A 24,910-nucleotide genomic window follows, 5' to 3' on the forward strand; every position below is an offset into this window, starting at 1 on the left:
CGGCGGAGTTGATGGGGATCCGGCTCGGGCTGGACCTGCTGCTCACCATCGGCCCTCCGCCGCCCAGGAGTGCTCTGCTGTGCGACTCCCGCGCCGCCCTCAGCCGCCTGCAATCTAACGGCCGCGGTACCCCACTAGTGCGAGAAATTCGCTTCCGCATCGAGCGCCTCGCGCAGAGAGGTTGTATTGTGCGTGCACAGTGGGTGCCCGGTCACTGCGGCATCGCCGGCAACGATGAAGCTGACGACCTCGCGACCGCTGCACACCAACTACCTGCCAGCGACCTGCCCCTTGCGCTGGAGGACGTGCGTGCGGCCATCCACGACCATCTCCGAAAGCAGCACCCCGACCCACGCATCGCGGGAGGTGAGCGCGTCGACAGTGTCACCGGCTGTCGCGCACTTACACGGTCACAACGTGCAATGATCCTCCGCGCGCGTTTCAATACATCCTTTGATGGCACGTGCCAGTTCTGTGGGGAGGTGTCTGACACCTTCCACATGGTTTGGGCGTGTCAATCTAACCCATCTATCCCCCCAACCCCAACCCCACCAGAGAGGACTGGGAGGCGGCCCTGCTCGGCTGTCAAGACCTGAGGAGCCAAAAGGCCTTGGTTCAACGGACGCGGGCGGCGTTGCTTGCCAATGGGGCCCCGGAATAGGGGCTCCACCTAGTACTGTGAGGGGAAAGGGCCAATAGGGTCCTACCCCAATCACCTTTCTGTAAAAAATTTAATTGCTTATAAATGTTTTTCACCACCACCACCACCGCGCGCGCATTGGCTGCGTGTGGCCCGGGGAACGACGGGTGCGTCACGGAATCGCGACGAGTTATGTGTGTGACGGATGCGGTGCAGCGGAAACACTAGAACACCTGCTCCTTCACTGTGCCGCGTTCACCGATGCTCGTCGCGATATGCTCGCGGCCTATAGGGCGCAGGGCATACTACCAGACTCCATCAAGACGCTATTGTGGCCGCAGGGCAGTGCGCGTACTCGTGAGCGAACTTTGGTGAGCCTCTGTGCATTCCTCGAACACACGGGCTTGACGTCCCGTCTGTTCTCCGTCAGGTAGTTACAGGCAGTGACCGAACGCTCCGCGAGTTCTACCTTGAACGATTAATAACTGGACGCCCCACTCCAGTTGTAACCAACACAGTGCTGTGCGCGTGTGTGATTTAATTCTTCTAAAATGAACTAATCGCGCGCACAACCTGGACACATTTCTTATTGTGTATATAGTTTGTACATATTACTTCTCCCCCTATCCTCTCTTCCTGTCCCCTCACCTCTTTCATTTCATTTCTTCATTCTGCCTGCTGTCCTTTATTTCCGCTGCCCCAGCTCAGATGCTTCAGTGTCGATGGCAGATGCCGGGGCTAGCAAAAATCTTTCCCTTCCTTTTTACTATTATTTTTAATAAAACCACTACCACCACCAGTGTCGCCTCACATGTGGGCAGTAAAACACATTCCTTACTCCGAGACTTAACCACGCTAGCACGTGGGAATAAAATGAATTAAACGGATGCATTAACAAATTCATATAGGCATAAATAAAAGCCAGAAATGTTGACAAATCGCTACAGTTTTTTTTATTTGCCGCATTTCGGTGGCTCAGTCATGTTGATCTCTGAGCTGAAACCACGGACTTGCACAAAATGGGAAATGAATGCTAAGAGCGCTCGTAACTTTTTCTCACTTTGTACGTCCGTGACCTTGGTATGCGCCTCTGTATTTTGCGAACTATACCCTCTCAGCAAAGTAGCTTCTAGGAATAATTGGGTTTCGAAGCGGAGTCAAACTCCACTTGTTGTCTTCGACTTCCACAGCGCGCGTGTTCGAGACGCGCCGGGACCATGGGTTCCCATAAGGAGCAGTGGTAGAGCGTTATCGTACGGCAATTCTCTTTGGTTCCCACAGTTCTTTTTTTCTTTATGCTTTCTTGGAGGCAGAAGCGCCGGCACGCGCATGACGTCTCCAAGCGTAGCCAATGACGGCGGAACACGGGCAGCTCGTGGCGTCGAATATGAGCCAATCGCAGAGCGGAAAAGGCCACTATAAAGGAGAAACAGCGCAGCCATTTTGCCTTTCTCTAGGGGCTCGACAGGCAGTCAAGACGTCCAGTGATTGCCATTTGTGTTTGTGGCCTGCTATCTAAATGGGGAAAGGAAAGCGCAAAGACAAGACGAAAAACGACTCAGCTGCTGGACCTCCAGGTGCGTAGCGAATTTCCTTTCGGTTCTGTGGCCTCCGCTGCAGTCTCGTTTCGGTGCTCGATCCCTTTGTTCATCTGGCGTCACTTGCTGGTCGCTTTAGGCCTAACCTCGTGGGCTAGGATGATTGTGTTCTAAAGCATTAAATTTTTGCGAGAAAGCTCAACGAAATGCACGAGCTTCGTTATCCGTTTGTTCTCGCTATTATGCACCATCGTTTTTATGTGAGCGTGACAGACCGCGACTTGAGGGAAAAAAAATACCTGGTTCGGTTGAGCCCAAGCGACCTCGGCAGCCTTCTAATCGCGTTAAGGTTGGTTCACGTGCAAGCGACTGAGCGAGCAGAGCGATAGAGCGGCGCGTTGCAGCGAAGAATTTGCACATTTATTGAACCTCTTCGCTCTGGCCGTTCGACGCGCCGCGACGTCTCGAAACGGCTTTGTGCGCCGCGGCTGCAGAAATCGCTGGCGTGTTCCCTTGTATGTGAAGTGGCCCTTGGACTGCGTACGTCGCTCGAACTTCGGGCTCGCGCGACCCTTTGCGCATCTCCGTCCTTGTGCTTCGTACAGTGTCGCCATATGCAACGCCGGTATTGGGCGCGCTGCCCTCAGGCTGCGAAGAGCCTTGCTTTGTTCGAACAAAGCCCGCACGCTTAGTGAAATTGCAACGCCTTCAGCTTGCTCAAGCTCCAACCTGCGTTGTGGACAATGCACTCTTTCGATATCATTAATATTAGTCTCTCTTGTTAGCACAAGCAACGTTTTGCATTAATGCTGCTGTCTCGGGAATACTTGATGTACGGTAGCATTGCTATACGATAGAATGTATGCGAAATGAACAAAATTATCAAATTCCAGGGATGCTACGAACGTCAGTGCTAACAGGTTATGTGAAGTACCTAACTGAAACGCATAACCCAATACAAAGGATCGCGTCGCTTCGGATCACGTCGTTTTTTTTTTCTGAGAGGACCTATAAAAAAGGGGTCCAGCCGAGCCGCGCATTTGTGACCGGCGGCGCGTTCCTGCCGTGAATGCCTTGCCGAACGTTCGCCTTGCGCACGCGCACTGTTCGTCTCGACGCTCCTCGAGCACGCGCTGCTGCACGCGTCGCCCGTGCGCCTGTGTGTTCCGGCCATGCTGCTGACCTGACACGGGGCGGGTGCTGTGGAACGCTCTTCCGCTTGGTCAGTGCCTTGATCCACGGCACGTTTCCGAGCGCTGCTGTCTCGTTTTAGCCCGTTCTTCTTGGTGCACAGCAATCCCTCTGCAGCTCCGCACAACAATCTCTTCAGCGCATTTACGATTCCTTTATGGTTTATTTGGGTTTAACGTCATAAAGCGACTTAGGCTATGAGGGACGCCGTAGTGAAGGGCTCCGGAAATTTCGACCACCTGGGGTTCTTTAACGTGCGCTGACATCGCACAGAACACAGGCCTCTGAATTTCGCCTCCATCGAAATTCGACCTCCGCGGCAGAGATTGAACCCGCGTCTTTCGGGCATCGTGTTTCAGCGTCCTTACTCTGTTTCCACCGCATTTTTGGCATGGGCTATCCGCATTACCCGCCGCGGTGGATAAGTAGTTAGTGCGCTCGGCTACTCTTCCGGGGAACCCGGGTTCGAACACGACCGCGGCGGCCACGTTTCGATGGAGGCGAAACGCAAAGGCGAGTGTTCTGCGCAATGTGAGTGCACGTTAAAGATCCCCAGGTGATCGAAATTATTCCGCAGCCCTCCACTACGGCACCTCTTTCTTCATTTCTTCTTTCACACCCTCCTTTATCCCTTCCTTTCCGGCGTGGTTCAGGTGTAAACCGAGATATGCGAGATTTTTACTTCGTCATTTTCTTTCCTCAAAAATCAATTTTTTATTTTCAGCAAATGTCTCTTTCTCCGGATTGTGATCCCTATTTATCGCGACAGCGTGTCTTTTGTTTCAAGGTTAGAGTGTGCAACCTATGGGGCTGACGGGTTTAATCAAGCCGGATTAACAGCTTGGCGTCCCGCTGTGTGGCGCGATGAGTGGCACGGTATTGCTGTTGTTGTTTCGACTGAGGGAATAATGAAAAGTTAACAGGCCCGCCCACTGGTTCCAGCTGATCCACAATCACTGCCACGGGCAGACAGTAGGAGAGTTAAAAGAGATATGAGAGGAAAGTTGGGAAGAAAGGACGCGCGTCTCAACAGCCGCGTCATCTGAAGCGATGACGACGGTTTAGCAACAGGTACTCCCGGTGGCAAGCAGCCCTCGCCACATATGCGAGAGCCCCTGCATCATTGCTCATTAGGGCCAGGCAGCCACTTCATCGTCCCCTTCCCGTGAAGCGAAGGCTTTACTACTACCCTGCGTAGCTGCTTCGCTGTGTACGAGAGTTTGACCTTGAACCGAGGAGAAACCACGTGACAGCTATGACGTCATTCAACCGCCACCGCCGCGTTCATTGTGATCATTGGCATTGGCGCTGACGATGTTCTGGACTGCGTCGATTTTGAGGAAAAAAAAGGAATTGGAGAAGTGAGTTTCCCGCCACCAGCATGTGCTGACATTCTTCGTGACAGCAAGCGTTATCCGCGGCAAGAAACGTGTATTCTTTACGGCCGATATATAAATGAAAAAAAAAAAATTGAAGGCCGATTGCGACAGACGGTAATCCGAAAGTTGAGCGCAGCTCTTCGCATGCCGCCTGCTACCGCTTGGCAGGTGTCGTGTTATGTTGCTAGCCACCCTCCGGAATCGTCCCGTAGCAGCTGCCTTCCGGCTGTCCATTCCTCTCGCGATGGCAGGTGGCGCTTCGCTCTGCTGCTCCCTGCCAACACGACACCTGTCACACTGAGTAACACGTCACCTGTCGGCTAGCATGTTACACCGGCTACGACGCGGAACTCAGGAACGGGCGAGCTGCGCTCTAAAATGAAAGAAATGAAAGAAGTCACTGCAGTTGAACACGAAGCGAAAAGCTTCACCATGTTTGGTAAAGGAGTCGTCCCATAGGCCGGAGAATAGCCTTGAACGACCTTCAGCCCAACCACTTTAGCCGTGCATGACCGTGCGGGGTACAGATACGGGTCGAACTCTTGACCCCTGACCTTGACCCATGACCTTTAGTTGACATCTGATCTTTGGCCTTTGACATTGGGTGAGATTTGGGTTCACCTTTGAACTTAAAAACATTCGATGGGGGTCTAAGCCCCAGTGATAGTGCGTCTAAGCCACCTGGGCGTGTGGGTATATGCTATAGAACGGCTGTCCATGCAGGCGCTGCCATGGACGAGCCTTAGACACTCATCAAGCGTCCTTGCTTTTCGCTGAATACCAGGGTTAGCGAAATAGAAAATTGTTTTTTTTCTTCTCAAATAGCGAACTATAGGGAAAGCTTGCGCGTGTGTCGCAAATTTATTGAATACGGCGGGGCTTATCGCTTCTTTGTTGCTGTGGGGGAGGGCTGATCACGTTTGTGTGAAAATTAAGACCATGTGCGCCAGCTAGGGCCTAGCACTCAGTTCTTCAGTGCAAAGGGTTTACAACGCTGTTTGGGGTCGCTGCGTGTTTGGTCGTGTTTAGTCACGGTGCATGCCACTATCGGCTTGCACAGCTGTCTGAGTTGGGACGGCTGTTGCGACGTATGCTCTCGACCACTGTATACTGCATTTTCGGTCACTGACCATGTCAAATATGTTAATTGCAGTCAGCTGCGCACTTTCACATGGTCAGTAAACCGAAGACTGATTCTGCTGACCTCTGTGCTGACCTGACCAGACGGCATTCGATCAAACCATCGACTAAGTACTCTATACCAGCTGTCTTTTCCCGTTGAGCAGACGAGGGAAGGGACAAGAGGTGCCCGTTATGACATGACGGAAGCCAACAGTCACCGAAACCAAGAAACTTAGGGGATGCTTTCTTAAATAATTTGTGGTGTTCATCACTGGAGGTTTAATAGGGCAATGACTTTTTAAATAGTCTCTTTGCGACGTTAAACCCCCATAAAAAGCGAAACTTTTTAAAGATAAATCATTAGAAAGCAGAAGAAAAGCAACCACATGCCGCCGGTGGGATCTGAAACCCACGACCTCTGAATTTTGCGTCCGGTGCTCTACCAACGGAGCTCCGGCGACGGCTGTCCAGTCTTCTGCTTTCGGCAGTGTATATATGCGTGTCGTAACGATCGCTATGATCGCAAACGCAGCCGACATATAGAGCCGACGTTAAATATGCATTTTCGGCTCGCAGCGGTGCCTTCGGCCAGCGGTGGCAACCAAGCCACCCCTCCTGCTCCGTCGCCCGCCGGTCCCTCGCGGGTTTCGTTCGCGCAAGCACTCCAGCAGGGCGCCGCGGCCAGCCCGCAGCCGCGCGCCGTCAGCGGCGGCCCGACCACGGCCGCGGAGCCCAGCGCTCAGCCCAGCGCCTCCCGTCCCAGCAACGGGGCCGCCGCCGCCTCGGGTTCCGCCAACGTAGCTGCCAGCAACCCCCGGCCTGCATCCGCAGCAGCCGCCGTGAGTGGCAGTCAGCCGGCAGCAGCTGCCCTACCACCGTCGCCACCATGCACGCCGCCCGTTGCGGAGACACAGCAAACCTCCGAAGCTGGCGACCAGGCCACTCCGGGTGACGATGTCAGGATCAAGGTGCGTACTGTTTCACGGAAAGGGCTTCATCTTGAGGCATGCCATGTAGCTCGTTTAACCTCGTTATAACGAAGCTGAAAGTTCGTTCCCGGCTTTTGCTTTGTTATATGCAGTGTTGAAGGAGCTCCCGAGGGGAATCGTAATTCCTTCGTTATATCCATTATATCGTTATAAACCATGCTGTGCAGCTAGTTATGCCAGCGGTCCAAATACAGTTGAACCTCTTTACAACGAAGTTGAAGGTTTCCGGCAATTACTTCGTTATACTGTAGCTTCGTCATAGTCCCTGTTGGCCGAGCTTCCACGTGCAATCATAATTTCTTCGTTATATTAGTTTCGTTATAAACCGCTTCGTTTATAAGTTTATAAGTTATAAGTTAGGTTATAAGTTATAAGTTTGCGACGTAACAACCGCATATAAATGAGTGGTTTGAATCCGACCGCGCTGCTTCATTTCGGTGGAGGCGAAGCGCAAAGGCACCCATGTGCGGTGCGATGTCAGTGTACATTAAAGCTCCCCAGGTGACTGAAATTATTCCGGAGCCCTCCACTACAGCACCTCTTTCTTCCTTTCCTCTTTCACGCCCTCCTTTTTCTCTTCCCTTATGGCGCGTTTCATGTGTCCGCCAATATGTGAGAAAGATACAGCAGCATTTCCTTTCCCTGAAAATCAATTTTCAATGTTCACAGTTTCTTCTGTGAGGTTCAGGGCCTCAGTCATGGCCTGGATAAAGGTTGGCTCAAGCAATTGGTGCGTCGTCAGGTTTAGCCTTTGGGTTCAGTACATATACGCCGGCGGCCGAGTGTTGTGTTGCCAGCGTATGAAATATTTGTTTATAAAGCGAAAGCTTTACTGGCCGCAGGTTGCGCAGTTTCGCATGATTCCTGGAGAGCCGTGCTGCGCATGCACGAGGAGCAGTGATGACACACGGCCCATTTTTCTCTCTCGCTCTCTACCCACTACTGCGCATGCGCCACTGGTAGCACCGAGCCACAAGTGTTCCGCCGCTGCGCACCGCCACGCCTTTCCTCAAAATCCAACTTTCAATTTTGTTTTCGCGTTCCTCTTTGCCTCCCTCCTTTATGCTTTCCTTGTCGGCGCGGTTAGAGGTTCCGCCGAGATATGCGAGATGATTACTGTGCCATTTCCTTCCCTCGAAAAGTAAACAAAACAAGTGAGCCGACGGCGTTCATAGTTCATTGGCGTTGACAACTTGGCAAAGACCGTTTTTTCACGAATCTAAAGGCGCACAACCGACTCTGTGGGTCAGTGGAGAGCTCAATATCGCTTTCGCTTTGTATATTCTGGATTAGCTGGGCTGATCCAACCCGCCGCGGTGGCTCAGTGGTTAGAGCGCTCGGCTACTGATCCGGAGATCCCGAGTTCGAACCCAACCGCGACGGCTGCGTTTTTATGGAGGCAACACGCTAAGGCTCCCGTGTGCTGTGCGATGTCAGTGCAGGTTAAAGGTACCCTGGTGTTATTATTTAATTGGTTTTGGGGGAAAGGAAATGGCGCAGTATCTGTCTCATATATCTTTGGACACCTGAACCACGCCGTAAGGGAAGGGACAAAGGAGGGAGTGAAAGAAGAAAGGAAGAAGAGGTGCCGTAGTGGAGGGCTCCGGAATAATTTCGACCACCTGGGGATCTTTAACGTGCATTGACATCGCACAGCACACGGGCGCCTTAGCGTTTTTCCTCCGTAAAAACGCAGCCGCCGCGGCCGGGTTCGAACCCGGGAACTCCGGATCAGTAGTCGAGCGCCCTAACCACTGAGCCACCGGGGCGGGTGTACCCTGGTGGTCGAGATTATTCCGGAGCGCTCGACTACATCACCTCTTTCTTCCTTGCTTCTTTCACTCCCTCCTTTATCTCTTCCATTACGGCGCGGTTCAGGTGTCCAACGATATGTGAGACATACTGCGCATTCTTTCCCCATCCACATTAATTTTATCCGGGGGTGGGGGGGAGGAAATGGCGCAGTACCTGTCTCACATATCGGTGGATATCCGTAATCCGTCATAAGGGAAGGGACAAAGGAGGGGTGAAAGAAGAAGTGAAGTAGTGCCGTAGTGGAGGGCTACGGGACAATTTTGACCGCCTGGGGATTTTTAACGTGTACTGGAAACGAACAGCAAACGGGCGCCTTAGCGTATTCTCTCTCCAAAGAACCGCAGCCGGTGCGGTCGGGTTCGAACCTGGGAAACTGGATCAGCAGCCGAGCGTTCTAACCAGTGAGCCATCGCGGTGAGTGTATTGTCTTTTTCAGTCACTCGTTAAATAAGCTTTTACTCCAAGCTAAATGAGCCATCGTCGAGTCCAAACATCCACTTTGGCAAACTGATGTTTCCTTGGGCCGTAGCTGTTTATTCTTATAAATTATGCTTCTGCACATTGTCTTTTCAAAGAAAGAGTCCCGTATGTTGCTCATCTTTCGCTGTTAATGAGCGGCTGGCGCGTCCTTCCGACCTCCACGAATGCCGAAATTTCCACGGTAGTTCCTTTTGCCGAGCTTCGCCGCCGGGCGCCGGTTTTGTTTCATGAGGATTAAATTTTTCTAATTTTGTCGCCCCAATCGCGACGAGTGTGTGAGTGAGTGAATAAACTTTAGTGCTGTAATAAAGGAGTCTTGCTGCTTGCTCGAAGATTGCCGATGTCTTCCAGGTTGAGCGTGGTTGGCGCTCCTAGTCCAAGGCACCACTGTACCTGGCCATCCGGCATGCGTGGCTCACTAGGTCTCTTAGGACCTTGAGCTGGCTGCTGGTTAGCCGGTTCCCACTGCTCCACACTTCGCTCTTTATTACCTCGGAAAGCTACATTGTGTATGCATTCCCGTGTGATTTGATACAGCGTGGGGGTTGCCCCGCACCACGGACATGCATCCCTATACTGCTCCGGATACATCTTATGTAGAATGTGAAGGTTGTGGAAGGCTCCTGTTTGGAGTCTTCTCCAACATGTCGCTTCATGTTGTGTTAGCAGAGGATGTGGCGGGGGTATTTGCGTCTTCTGCCTTTGATGAGGTTGAGGATAGCTGCGTACGTGAGCTCTACCGTCATCTCCGGGCCGTCCGAGGCATTTGACGCACCAGTTCGAATAGTCAGCTCGCGAGCTAGCTTGTCCGCCTTCAGATTGCTTTCGATTCCGGCATGTCCCGGCACCCAGTAGATCCTATGTTGATCTTTTCGTTGGTTCGCTGCGTTTTCAAGAGAATTCTTAGTGTTTTCTTGTTGATTCTTCCTACCATGTAGCGTCTGCACGCTTCTTGGGAATCTGTTGTGATTGTGAGAGATTTGTTGGTGCGATAAGCCTGGGCTGCCGCTAGAGCTACGGCTTTCTCCTCTGCTTTAATTATCGTCCCATCTCTCGTGGATGCGCCGCTGATGAGGCAAACCTCCTTTGTTGTGACAACCGATACCGTTTTCTTGATGTTTTGGCTACGAGTCCACGGGTACAGAGTGGCGTTAGTGTAGACTACCTGATCTTGTGTGGCTATCTTCGTCTCTACATATGCAGCTCTTGCCTGTCTTCTGGCTGCATGTAGATTTGGATCCATATTCCTGGGTATAGGGCTAACCTGGTAGGTTCGACGTATTTCGTCTGGGATGTCTGCCGATCTATCCTCTATGTCGTGGACCCCCTTATAGTTCAACCTCCGTAGGAGCTCCCTCCCTGTTGCCGAGTTCCTTAGCCTTTGTATCTCTGACATGACTTGTGCCCTGCTTAACGTCGAACGTGTTTTGCAGCCCCAGTTCTGCCAGCTTGTCGTTCGAAGTGTTTCTGGGTAAGCCCAAAGCTGTCTTGTAGGCTCCTTTGATTAGGACCACTGCCTGATTTTCTTCACTTTTCAGCATGCTGTGATATGGAAGTAAGTTATTCTGCTGATGACTAGGCTGTTCACCTGCTTCAGCGTGTAGCCTTCCCTCCACAGAAATAGGGAAGATTTCTGTGGGCGACATTGTACTGTGACGTCACCAGCTGCATGCCCCTCGATATTTTCTTGGAGTTTGCTCAAGAAAAAAAAAAGACCTCTGTCTATGGTCACTTCACACAAACAGTGGTCGGTCGCTTATGGTCTCCAGTTTATTCAGTCAATACGCCGAGAGGTTCTGTGACAGTATGCATGACGACAAGCTTCTGTCTCGATGTCACACTTTAAGGGAAACCCAGTTTTAGTTTCGGCGTTCTTTGTTTTTGCTGTTTTAAAGGGCTTCTACTGAGGATTTTGAAAAACGGTTTCTGAGGCGCAGAGAGAGGACTTAAGAAATGTGATGCGTAGTGGAACATAATGCCACGTCTAAAAACATTCAAAACCGCCCACAGTTGAACTTTGAGTGGTTTATAATCCTTGCAAGAAATGTTTCTACAGCTCTTGCGCCACCATGGCCTTGGTTCCCTGAATAAATAAGTTAAGGCAGGGAAAAAACTAGTAATTACTGTCTCGATTTTGATGAACACACCGACCACGCAGTGCGGTTCCTTGATTTTGCAATCGTCCCGATCGTCCATGTCATATGTGCGCAAGATAGCACAGGGATCTGAAATATATTGTGAGGAAAGTACAGGGTCGGTCAAAAGTTCCCAGGCCACAGGGACTGTTTTTGAGCTGTATAATCAGGCAGACATGACACCCTCAAATACTTAAAATATCCATTGAGGGCGGAAGAGGCTTTTGTTCTCTGCGAACCTTGATAGCTTTATTCGCGTCTTAAATGCCATGATATACTGCTCAAAAGAAGCAAGCCCTGTGGCCCGGAGACTTTTGACCAGCCGTGTATATAACCTAGCTCAACCACTATGTTCTCTCGTCATAAACACCTGAACCATATATTTCTACATTGAGCACAGAAGCCACAATCCCGAGCGAAGGTTGGCGAGCTCTTTTCAGCGACTGTTTCACGCACGCGCATTTCTACGCCTCGCGCTGCTGCGTATTTTTTTTTTCAGATTTGTCTGTCGGTTAGATTCAAAAGTAAGGCAGCTGCTATGGCCACTGCGAGTAATAAGCGTCTCTTCGGCGGTTCAGGAAGCCCCCCCCCCCCCCCGACCCCATCCTACAGTGGTGAATTACCGAACTCGTCGGCAGCCGGCGGTGGGGCCGATTGGGTAGGGCTGGCTGAAGAGCGCCGACCTGTGAGCATGAAAAGAGTGATGAAAAGATATAGGAAGTCTCGAATACGCTGAAATTTAGATATTGACTGCAGATAGCTTCGCTTGCACGAAACATTTAAAACATTCTCACTGGAGCATATCAATGATCAAGCGCCGTCCTTTAATGGGCTCGCTACAACGCACGGGGTGCAGGAGGCTTTTTTCATTAAGACTCACCGGAACCGGTCCTGCAGTGTAGTGTAGATCGAAGCCATTCGGTCAAAGTTATGTGACGCTCAACACACGAGACAGTGCGTGCATCCTTAATTGTTCATGCTCTGCTCTAATTGCCACCAATCACGGCGCAGGAGCTCGAGCGAACCCTGCCCTCTCACTTCCCGCGGCGGCCCGCCCACGGCCAGCTGGGCCGGACCATACAACTTCTTGCCAACCACTTCAGCATTGAGATACCGTCTGGCAGCGTCTACCACTATGACGTCGAGATCTCCTCTGAGACTGCCCAGGAGACCAAGGTTCCTGAGCAGAAAAAGTACCGATGTCTCAGCACGAAGATCAACAGGATTGTCATTGAGCTCCTAGTAAAGAAGTACCGGCAAGACCTGGCCAACTGCATCCCGGCTTTCGATGGCCGCAAGAACCTGTACACGCGCCGCCAGCTCAACTTCCGCGAGCGCACATTCACAGTCGACCTTGAGGAAGACCAAAGATCCCAGAAGTTTATAATCAAGATCCAGTACGCGGCCACAGTGAACCTGGACGCCTTGCATGGTGTCTTCCAAAAGCGCGTACAAACTGTGCCGCAGGAAGTCCTCCAGGCCATCGACATCGTCTTGAGGCACAGCCCCTCGATCAACCTTGCACCGGTTGGGCGCTCGTTCTTCAGACCGCCTGGACCCAACGAGCACAATGACCTCGGAGGAGGCCGGGAGGTGTGGTTTGGCTACTACACGAGTGTTCGACCCGCCCAATGGAAGCCCATGCTTAACGTCGACATGTCAGCAACAGCATTCTACGAGTCGCTTCCACTGGTCGACTTCATGTGCAGGTTCTTAAGCGACAGCCGTCGTGTGTTGACGCCCGCGGACTTCCGGTCATTGCGCGAGAACCAGTACGTGCGCCTGAATAGGGAGCTCAAGGGACTCCGTGTCAAAGTGACGCACCTTCCGTACCCGCGCAAGTACAAAGTGGTCAAGATCACGAGAGAACCTGCGAAGGAAATCTATTTTGAATCAGAAGGTAGTCAGATCTCCATCGCAGACTACTTCCAGAGCCGCTACAGACGCTTGTCGTACCCGAACTTCCCTTGCGTGCAGAGTGGTAGCCCGACGCATCCGGTCTACATTCCTCTGGAGATGTGCGAGCTGGCCGAAGGCCAGCACTGTCGGAAGAAGCTCGACGAGAGTCAGACCGCCGAGATGATCAAGCGCACGGCCCAGCCGCCAGCCAAGCGTTTCCAGGAGATTCGTCAGTCTGTGCGCGACATGGTCAGCAGCTCGGACAAGTACCTACGAGAGTTCGGCGTCAAGATCAACACTGAACCCACTCAGGTTGTGGGCAGAGTGCTCGACCCGCCATCTCTGGTTTTTGAGAACAACACCATGTGCAAGCCGCGCGACGGTACGTGGGATCTCCGAGGGCAGCGCTTCTACGAGGCGATGTCCATGACAAAGTGGATTGTTCTCAACGTGAGCCGCTTCGCGCACAAGGATTCCCTGGAAAACTTCGTGAGGATGCTGATCCGCATCGGCCAAGAACTGGGCATGCGCATTGCGCAGCCGCTTGCGGTCATCACGTTTGACACAAACCGCAAGCCCATGCGGACCGTTCTCACGGAGCAGCGCCAGCAGCACCCGCAGTTGGAGATGGTTGTGGCTGTGATAACAAAAGACACGAACTACGCTGAGATCAAGCAGGTGGCAGAGACTGAGCTGTCCCTGCGCACACAATGCATCTTGGACAACAACGTGGTCCAAAAGTGCAACGCAGCGCTCATCCAAAACCTGTGCAAGAAGATCAACGCCAAGATGGGCGGTATCAACAATAGTCTCCTGATGCAGGAGAAGCCGAAGCTGTTCCATAGGCCCGTGATCGTCATCGGAGCAGACGTGTCGCACCCATCGCCTGGAGACAAGGTCAGGCCATCCATCGCCGCGTGCGTCGGAAGCCTAGACCGTGTACCGTCCAAGTTTCACGCCACCATTCGGGTACAGATTGAAGACTCCGAGGCTAAGGCGCGTGTGGAAATCATCAGAGACCTGAAGGACATGATCAAAGAATTGCTACTGGCTTTCTACCGCGCCACCAGGCACAAGCCCGAGCGGATCGTCTTCTACAGGGACGGAGTGAGCGAGGGGCAGTTCTTGGAAGTCCGTAACCATGAGGTAAGCAACTGCACCTACTACAATACAGTCCCCACTAAACGCTCATCTTGTTAAGACAGTTTTTCCCGCATTCAATGTCACTAGTGTCATTGGATAACCTTTGTCTTTTGAGAAGGGGACTAGCTGTGCATATACGTAACGACACCGAATTGATCTCCACAGGGATATAATTTCAGGACATCCAAGATATTCATTTCTGGAGACGTCTTCTCGGCGTTAGTTGACCTCAGCTTGATCGTTTCTCTTCAAAAGGTGGTAAACATCCAAGACTGAGGCCTCTGGCGCGGTTTTGTACGTATCCGCTCTGCCTCTCACCTTCTTACACACGGGTGATTATAACTGCTGTGCAGTTGACCGTCCGTTGAACTGAACGACAGCTCGAGGTGTTATACCCGTGCCACACGGTCAAGTTTTATGTCATTAATTACTTAGTAAACCAATTTTTAACGCAATTGGCGCGGTGCCACGCACTCGTATTTAATGACATTAGACAGACTAACTGGCTTTTGCGACCTTCTGAGTTCGCCACAACTCATTCGCCCGAGCACTGTATACTCTTTTCCCCATTCCGCATACAGGAAAACATTTTTTTTTGTGTGAAGTTACTATCCAGAGGATAATGGTTTATTCAAAAAGAACACTATTTTAACCAGCAATTCATATGTACTGTTATAATTTGAGCTGACACACGAGTTCTACTTTTACACTATTGTCAAGCAAGAACAGTGGCCTATTCTACAAATTAATTTTTATATTATATCTGAATAGCATTGCTGGGATATTGGTCATTAACACAGTTTATATTCAGGGTTTTTTTACTGCCTTAAAAGGCGGTATCTTCACCGTGATTAAGTATTTATTTACTTATATAGAGATATATTATGCCTCCGGAGAGGCATTGTGTAATGGGGGATACAGAAGGTAGTGAAAAATAGGTTAGAAATCCAAAAATCATAGTAAATGTACAGCAAAACACACAAAAAAACAGGTGAGTTCAGATAAGATATCGCAATTCATAAAAAGGGATAAAAGTAAAAAAACAACTCTGCGTCAAGTAACAAAAACAGGGGAAATGCAGGAAGAGTTATACAAAAGCCAAAGAAAACATATACGGTATAAATAAGCAAAGCTGTGCATCCACGGAACCAAAGAGGCAATAGTTTCAAGCTGCTGAAAACGAAGTTAAACGAATCCTGAGTATATAAATGACGTGCTAACCGTTATCAACGAAGTGTTTGGGTAGATGTTTGGAAAAGGTGCCATGATTACCCTGCAGGGCGATGCAGTCCGGAAGATCGTTCCAGAGACGAATGGCACGCGCCATAAATGCCATAAATGCCATACATGCCATAAATGCCATATATGCCATAAATGCGGCATAGCTGTAGTTATTATGTAATCAATGTTATAAGTAGGAGGGACGTTGTAGATGTGCTGGCGGTGAATCAGTGGCATGGACATATTTGTGAAAGATAGATAAAAGGGCAGTCTCGCGATGAATTTGCAAGGGATGCATGGAGCGAAAGTTTGATCTTCAGATTGGTTGCACTGGACTGATAACTAATTTTGCGAAATGAGACGACAAGCCCGATTCTGGACAGCTTCCAACTTATTAGATATTTCTGATGAGGTGACCAGATGGATGAAGCGTACTCTAGCTGCGGTGCTACAAAAGTAATGTAGGCTTGTTTATGCACGTGAGGGGTAGTGCATTGCAGGTTACGGCGAAAGAAAACTAGTGACCGGGAAGCATTGGCGAAAGTGGTGGTTGTGTGTTCAGCCCTAAAAAGTTTGGTGAAATATGGACGCCTAGATGCTTATACTGCGTAATCCGAGCCAAAGTATCGTTATTATTGTGGTATGGAAAATTCGAAGTGACTGATTTTCGGCTAAAAGTAATTATCTTACACTTAGAAATGCTTAAAGTCATTAGACACGTTTTACACCAGTCTTTTATGCAATCGAGGTCACTTTAAAGTTCAAGGTGGCCATTAGTAAATTTTATTGGCCAATAATTAATGCAGTCGTCAGCAAATATGTGTATCTAAGATGAGATTGTTGCTGGCAGGTCATTAATGTAAATTAAGAATAGTAATGGACCGAGGAGGCTTCCTTGCGCCACGCCCGATGTAACATCGGAAACAGGAAATTAATAATTGTTAACGGTGAACTGCTGGCGATTAGAAAGAAAACTACGGGCCCATGACAGAGTTAAATAATTTAATTTAAGTGCATAAAGCTTAGATATTTGTCGGCAATGTTCTACCCGATAAAATGCTTTGGCAAAGTCCAAAAAGGTGCAAGTGGGAAGTTTTCGTGCGAGTGTTTGTTGCCACTTTTGAAAACCGGTACAACATTTCCTATTTTCCAATCGGTGGAAACCTCACCTGTAGATACTGTCTGCTTAAAGATATGAAGGAAGATGATGCTGGAGACAGAAATGGCATTTCTTTAGTATTTTGAATTGATTTCATCAACACCAGAAAAAGAGGGTACTTGGTTATTTATCAGGTGTACTAAGCCATACAGTTTAATGTCAACCGGTGCCATGTACGGGTAACCAAAATCAGGTACATACGAGATGTTAGGATTATCTTCTTGGGTGAAAATATATGCGAAAAACGAGTTAAATGCTTTAGGACATTCGACATCGAAGTAGGGGGTGCTGTGAACGTCATGCATTGATATATCATTACTGACACTGTTCGGACGTATTGTCTTGAAGGACTTGCTTTTATTGTTCTGAAGTAGCGCAGTAAGGGCTTTTTGTCGTCACAAAGGCCAGGACAAAACAGCTTTAGGTTGGTTTTATATTTACCCACGCGCAGGGCGAACATTCGTGCTTTGTATTTTTGTACAACCATTTTTTTCTTATTTGTAATGCGTTGATGCTTTCATGTAAAGCAAGGGTTAGGTTTATGATTTGATAGCGTGATAAGCGGGACATGTTTGGCTACTATTTCGGCGAGCTTGTCTCTAAATTGAACCCACGGTTATCTTCTTCTGACCTATATTGAAAAGTGGGTGTCAGAATATTATCAGAAAACATTCGAATTTCGTCATTTATTGGATTGTAATCTCCTCTGCTTAGTCGCGAATCTGTAATGTCAATAATCTGCCAATAAATGATAATGTCGTTAAATCTGGACGTGTAGCGCCAGCTCCGAAAATAATGGCATAGGCAAACTTAAGGTTACAAATATCTGCGGTTATTTCTAGTGCGCGTGTGGCACGGGTAATAAAAGGAAGCGCCACCTGCTGTTGAGATCTCAGCTCAGTAGAGATACGCAGTTGGACCAGTCTACTGACCCGCTGAGTCGGCCAAGTCGGCGGCATTTCCGGCTGCCACATCTTGCTATCCTGGCTAATATAAGTACAACTACAACTTCCATTATAGTCGGATACAACCCAAGAACCGAGCGGCTTTTCCCCCTGAATGGACTATCTTGCAGCCAATGGCGTAGACCAATTCTCATGAGCCTGCTTGGGTAACCACGTAGGGAGTTGTAGATGAAAGGGGTTAGTCTCCCCCCTTACAGGGAAGACCATTGTCACTGTCACGGCGCTCACCGCATTGCCAGCCTTGAGGGTTCGTGATAATAAGCCGAAGCCATTGACTGGAAGGGGGTCCTTTTACGGAGAAAAGCGGCTTCATTCTTGAGTGTATCCAACTATATTCGGATTAGTGTAGCCAGAAAAAAAAAATACCGCGAAGTGGCACAAGGAAAACAACGGCTGAGCTGTGAAGCCTGACGTTCCTGTACTGAATTTTCTTAGCTCTGTGTGCTTGTTCACTTTAGGCATACTCAAACACCATGCTTGCACAGAAATTTTAGTTCAGTGATGTCAACTAGGGAGTCAATGCCCAGAGTTATGTACAAACCGATCACGTGATCCAGAATGTTGACCGCGTGAACTCAATTTAGCGGAGTATGCCGAATAACTGCAGCCGACTGTTATTCATTTCAGCGTCAGTTGGAAAAGCTGCACTTCCGTTGAACTGAACGATAGCTTAAACGGCTCGTTTAACCAGAGTACAACCGATAATAGCATTGCTAAAAAAACGCTGCTCTTCGCCGCACACTTTTTGTTAAAGGACAATTGTATAAGGTACGACAGCAAAGCTCATGAACGTCCAAATTGTTTGGTTTACATTCTAAACTAGGTAGATATCGTGATGATTCGAATGGCCTTTCAGCCTTGACCGACATTTTTGTTTCGGCTCTCAAATCTCGCAGGTGAGCGCCATCCGGCTAGCGTGCAAGGAACTGTCTCCCAACGAGACCTACGAGCCAGCGCTGACGTTCATCGTGGTCCAGAAGCGGCATCACACGCGGTTCATGCCCGCCAACGACCGCGACGGCGTGGGCAAGTGTCGCAACGTCCCACCAGGCACGACCGTAGACACGGTGGTCACGCACCCGCTGGACTTCGACTTCTTCCTCTGCAGCCACTTCGGCATCCATGTAGGCGTCCTCTTCTCAGCCCTTGTTGCGATTGTCAGTGGGAACAAATGGTCGGCGGTGTTTTCGTTTATGAATTTGCGGAGGAAATAGTCCGGGCGCCGGCGTCGCCACAGTCGCGTCGCGTCTTTAGTGCGCTACAAATTCCAGGAGCGCCTGCGGTGTAGGCCTTCCACATCTTGAGGAAACGGAAGCATGGCCTTCGAGATCACCTACGCGCGAGACTGTGACGGAAGCTTTCCGCTTTACGTTGAGGCCACCAGGAGCGCTGTGTGTGACTGTGACGTCATGTTCGACTTTCGGGAAGCGGTACGGAAGTTGCGCATGGGGGCCCTCTAGGGCCAGTGCAGAGTGATGCTGTCATGTGAATGTGGTCATTGGTTTTTATTCTCGAGGTGGCGTCTACTGAGACAATGAATGCATAAGGTTGGGTGAAAAGAGAAGCGCTTGATGTTTAGCTCGAACGTTAAAGCGGGAAGCGGCTTTGAAGTCTCACAAAACGGTCAAAATTGATTTTTTGTTTAAATAGTCGTGTCGTCTTGTAGGCCTCGTTTTTTATGCTGTCCCGATGTCGGGACAGCGACATAGATGACGATGACCGACCAATGCACTGATGACAGCCAGCCAGGAAATAATAGCTATTCACTGTATTTAGTGGCGCGAGGGCATCTAAGGGCAGATAAAGCCAGAAACATGTTGTGCATGCCGCATTAGGAGCAGGGCAAGCGCATGTTGTGCTCATGGGCTCTGCTGGTTTTTGTATATTGCGTTTAAACACTGTCCTTTGCACGTAATGGCGCATTTAAACCGCAAACACCACGCCACATCACATCGCACCACAAGCAGTACCACACCGCACCACCACATACCAGGACACGACGCGACACAACATGACATGGCCCTTGGAATTCTCGCATGTGAATAAATGTACCACTCGGCGCTCCCGCAGGGCACCAGCCGGCCGGCCCACTACTATATCGTGTGGGATGACTCCAAGTTCAGCGCGGACGACCTGCAGAAGGTCAGCTTCTACCTGTGTCACACATACTCCCGGTGTGCAAGGAGCGTGAGCATCCCGGCCCCTGTGTACTACGCGCACCTGGCCGCCTTCCGCGCCAAACAGCACATCGCCAGCAAGCTGGAGACGTCTGGTGTTGTCAGGGAGCCGCCTGAGGGCGGCGGAGACGCAGTGTTGACCACTGCCCAATACGTGGAGGCCGTCAAGGTGCTGCAGGAACTGCAGGCCTCCATGTACTTCGTATAATGGAGGAGGTTCTCCGCTGCCCCTGCATTCCGGTTACGGTGAGCCTGGAGGCGTACCACTGACGTCATACCCAACAGTTCTGAAAAAAGCCTCTTCCAAAGGGAAAGCGTTTAAGGGCCTTTGCAGGGAGGGTGTTACATGCGTTATAGGGAGGGTATTATGAGCGCATTGTTCCTCATATATTGTAAGATTCTACTACAACGATCAATATATCCCCAACCTCCCGCCTGCAGGCTTGCATTTTTTTGTTATTAACGTTTTTGCTACAGTCCAAAGCGTTCCTCATTGGTTTTCTATTACAGTCATAACTGCTCGATGCGAGTGATGGAAACAATGTAAAAGGAAGGTTTTTCCAGATATCGGAAGAATGGACCTTAAACATTTCTATACCAGTATCTTAGTTTCACAATTTTCAAAATATTCGTCCAAGAATGTTGGAGATCTGCGCAACACGTAGAGGACAAGATATACGTTTCACGCAGTGGACATCTTCTCCCGTCCTTGTTGGCGTTGCACTGTCGTGTGTTCAAGGCGCAGATGAAGCGGTATGCATGGGATAGACGATAAAGATTGCCGCTTCACGAATGCCGTATAGGAACATTTTTAATGCGTTTTGTTGTAATGAGAGACGACTTAACTGTCAAGTTCTGCTCCGCCCACATTCAGGGCCGCTGCTTGGAATTCCTCCTCGAAGAAAAAAAATTGTCGGTTGTAAATTGTTTTTGTGTTACCTAAACAAGAAGTTTACCACCAGACGAAATTAAAAACTAGAGAATTTGATGCAAATTCTGTGACCGAAATTTAAGGTTGTTCAATTATGGTTCATTCTAAGCTACACATCACAGAGGCGCCACTGAACAGGGACATGAACACACAGCGCCTGCCCTGTGTTGTTTGACTTTCACGTGCTTGTTTAATTGCGATTAGTTCATCTGTGCATCTTCTATGAGCGCACAACCAATATTTTGCGTAAAATGTAAATGCGCCTAATATGCTTTTTTTGTTTGTCTAGTCCTGACAAAATGGTATTGACCACTGTCCGGCGATATTTTCTTTCTTTTCTCGCTGCCTGGTCCCCGGCTTGCTATGCTCATATATGCTGCTGTATATAGGGAAAGCAGAGAAGAGCCTGAACTAAATTTAACTGGATTTGTGCTGCTTGACAGCACTTCGTAGCTGCACAAAAATGCAATCCAGCTTAGTAAACTGTAGCCTTCGCGGCGTTCAACTGCATAGCCGTCAGATAGTTGTCAAGCCCTGCGGGTGTCCCTTTGCGATAGAGAGAGGGGAAGCCCTTTAATTTAAACCATAGATTTTAGATGGCATTCTACACTCTAAACACAAATAAATGCCTATATGGGAGTAAAAAAGAGAGTATGCTGCCCTAGCTATAGCGCACAGGACAGATTACTCTCCTTTCTTACTCCCTTTTTAATCCTTTCTGTTTACAGTATACTTTGCATGGGAAATGGAATTGGGGCGACAAAATCGCAAAGAGAGAAGCGCGGAAAATGTCTCTATAGAAGTAAAAGAATTAATAAAAGCATTAAATATGATCAAGTCATAAATGGGCAGTTAATTTGGGCTGAGGAGCATGGACAAGTAACGCTACAAGATATTAAATGGTGAAGCGCAGTATATCCTATAAAGGTGCTGACAGTGTTTACTGCATGAATAGTGCATTATGGTGAGACTTCAATTCATAGCGGTGAGTTGTTTTCTATTTGCCTATTTAGACGACATTGGCATTTTCGAGCGGAAGCATGGATGTCGGAGGCCTTTCTGTGAGATCCCTGTATGTTTCACTTGTCTCCGTTTTGCAGCACTCTCTATAGGCACCAATGTGATGAATATAGAGATCAAAAGCCGTTCCTTGCGATCTGAAACAAACGCAAACAATCGGAAAATATGAAAAAGGTCATTATTTTCTTGCAAAAAATGCATGATCAGTATGTTTCAATTGTAGCTCCGCGAACATGGCATGAGCAGTTATTAATAGGTGGTGTTCGTTGTAAGAGGCTCGGGCTGCCTTTGATTCAAATTCGACGGAACAATTTCCAGGTTAGCGTAAGTCAGCCAAGCCGTCACTAATCGCACCTTTTCTTTTCTTGCAGGCCCCCTATGCGAAGGATTTCTTTGGTTTTGTTGTTTCATGGGCTGTACGAAGAGTGCGGGCGCCAACGTTGTTGGTTGTTGTTTGTGTGCCTTGAAATATTTTAAGTTGTAATAAAAAAAAATTGGCCAAAAAAGTTTACCGTTACATGAAGTTTCCTTGTCTTGCAGTCACTGGCGCTTGCATTGGTCATGCGTTGGCCGAAGTCCGTCTGTTCTACTACAACACGTGCTAAAAAGTGAAAGGGTTTTGAGACGTAGTTAAACCGAGTAGACGTGCGAAAGCATGTGCTATGCTTGGTTGGCTCATAGTTTTGCTTTCCTGTATGGGTTTTGCTTTGCTGTGATATTGGACTCAGGTTAACCTCTGATCGAGGTTAAGCTGATCTGATCTGTTCGCGCCGCAGATGGAAGTTGATATAGACGACGATGTGCAATGCACAGCACGAGTGTGTGTGGCTTTTTGACCCGAGGCGTGATCGGCTGCGGAGATAGCACAGTGCTCTCGTTCAGTGGCGAGCGAATCTGATCTGTTCGGGTCTCCGGGGGTTCATCGCCCAGTCGCAACAATTCTTATTTTATTTCTTCATGCGCCAAGGTTCACACTCAAAGTCAAACTCCGCGCAAGCTGGGTCAGCTGATTACACTTCGTGAACTAGCCCGATCTGAAGCAGCGCAGGTAATCGGGCCAATTTCGGGAATGACTGGTTTCACTCTGGTCATATAAATTTGCCAGTATATTCCCAATATTGGGCCGATTAGTTGTGCTGCTGGGTGTCACTACTTCGCGCACCTTTGTGTGCGCACCGTGACACCCTTAGAGCGTGTGGGGCTAGTGGTCTCGGTCCCAAAAGAGATGCCCTTGACTCAATGTGGCAAGCTCAGCAGGAGACCAACTACCAAGTGACAAGGGGGTTGGTCGTTTGGTGCCCACCTTTCGCCGGTCGCAAGCCAGAGAATGTGTCGGAGCCAAAGGTTCACAAAACAAAACAAAGATTATATAGCAAAAAGACTAGATACAGGGGATATCACAACCATTCGTACGAGCACATACAAAGTGATTTACAATTACAGTGCAACTCATGCAAAGTAACAATCGAAAGAGATTACAATTCAACAGAATCTTTGCATTTAAAGTGCACTAACAGAGAGAGAGACAAACAAACAAAACACAATTTGTTCCCTGGGCACTGCGACAGTCGACGACCTGAGGAGCACGAAAGGGCCGATCCGCAGACTGGCGCATGTTGCCTCGCTGGTCCGTGGCTGGCCGAGTGGTGTTCTCCCGGGCGTCGAGCGGGCTCGCATGTCAGAAGCTTAAACGGCGGCTCATTTGTAGGTGCGGTCCGCGTGTGTTCCTTCTTTGCCTCAAGGCAGGCGCGCACATACAAGCGGTAATAACTGCACAATATCCTTCACATTCTCGCGCCGGGCGCGCGACCCCCTTTGTCGAGCGCAGAAGCCGCCTTCCAGAAAACTCTGGGCCCTTCTCGCGATGCGAAGAGGCCGGCGCGAGAGCGGAGGAGATAGGATATCACTGTAGCGCGGTCACGGTTACGCCTCGGCAATGAGCAGAAACTACTCGGACATTCATTCGGTCCACTCGCAGCCGCGCTGAGAGCTTTGTAGTATAGTCTTCTTTTTACGCTCCTACGTTGATGTGATAAGGGCAGATATGATAAATACGACTGATAATTTGATAACGGTCGCTCAGACCGACGGCAGTCTCAGTTGAGTGTGCGCCTGATGTTCCCTTTCAGGATACTTGGCTACACGCCTCCAGACATAGCGCCTGCATGCATGCACAGTGTTCGGTTTCGGAACCAGCCTCGATCGGCGGCCCTCGTTGTTCTTGAACCCTTTCCCTTCGAGCAAAGTGTGCAGTCTCATCTCTGCTTTGGCGGCAAAGTTGCCATGCTGGCACTCCGTATGCCAGCCCTGCTACGACGGCGTCACTGCTAAGCGCAGCCACTGCCCACTGGACAAAGAGCGTTTCCAGGAGGATCACGTGGCGTGGACAACCATCAGCAGGGGCAACGTTCTCGGCCGAAAGGTACGCTGCTAGAACTCTGAGCACAGCTGCGATGCCGATTGCGTGCCGTCCGCCATGTTGGAACAAGCTTCGCCAACACCTTCCAGTTCCACACCGTGACCTTCCCCAGATGTAGCGAGATGGTCCTGCACCAGGACATTGCGGAACATCCGGAGCGCGACTGTGTACCAGCCCGCGCACGCGAACGAGACGATATCTTTGGCAACGTAGTCATGCAAGTAAAAGAAGCGTTAGGAAAAATACAGGAAGGAAATGCTGCCCGGCGCATGAAACTGGATTCATTCGAGCAGTTCCTGTGCCCTGCAGGCAATGCTCGCCAGTGCAGTGACAGACGCTCTAGAAAACATTATTTCGGGGCTTAAGACCCTGGCCGAGACGGCATTAGCTGAACACAGGAGCGGATTCGCGTCGGAAATCCGCGACGCAGTGGCTGGAAACGAGAGGGTCATGAAACAGGTAGTCAGGCCGGAGTATGAGCGGACAGCGCTGTTTATGAAGGACAGGGTCGTAGAAGCCTTGTGTGAAGATCGCACGCTGGGAGATGCTGGATCTTCAGCTTCGGCGTCGCCTGCAGGAAAACAGGCTGGGTCAGTAGACGATGAGGCCAAAGCTGTGGAACAGCTGGCCACCGCTTCCCTGAACATCGGTGGTGACTTCCTGGACAAGTCCGTTCCGTTAGAATGA

General features: G+C 49.7%; 1 protein-coding gene across 1 annotated transcript; it reads left to right on the forward strand.

The window, feature by feature from the left end:
• Positions 1-2,132: 2,132 nt before the first annotated feature.
• On the forward strand, positions 2,133-24,910 carry LOC144102259 (protein argonaute-2-like). The gene is made up of 6 exons (XM_077635563.1): positions 2,133-2,217; positions 6,447-6,838; positions 12,301-14,334; positions 18,573-18,800; positions 24,110-24,226; positions 24,533-24,910. The coding sequence occupies exons 1-6, from the start codon at positions 2,160-2,162 to the stop codon at positions 24,908-24,910; spliced, it is 3,207 nt and encodes a 1,068-aa protein (XP_077491689.1). The 5' UTR covers positions 2,133-2,159.

This window comes from Amblyomma americanum, chromosome 8 (genome assembly GCF_052857255.1).
Source record: "Amblyomma americanum isolate KBUSLIRL-KWMA chromosome 8, ASM5285725v1, whole genome shotgun sequence".
NCBI lineage: Eukaryota > Metazoa > Arthropoda > Arachnida > Ixodida > Ixodidae > Amblyomma > Amblyomma americanum.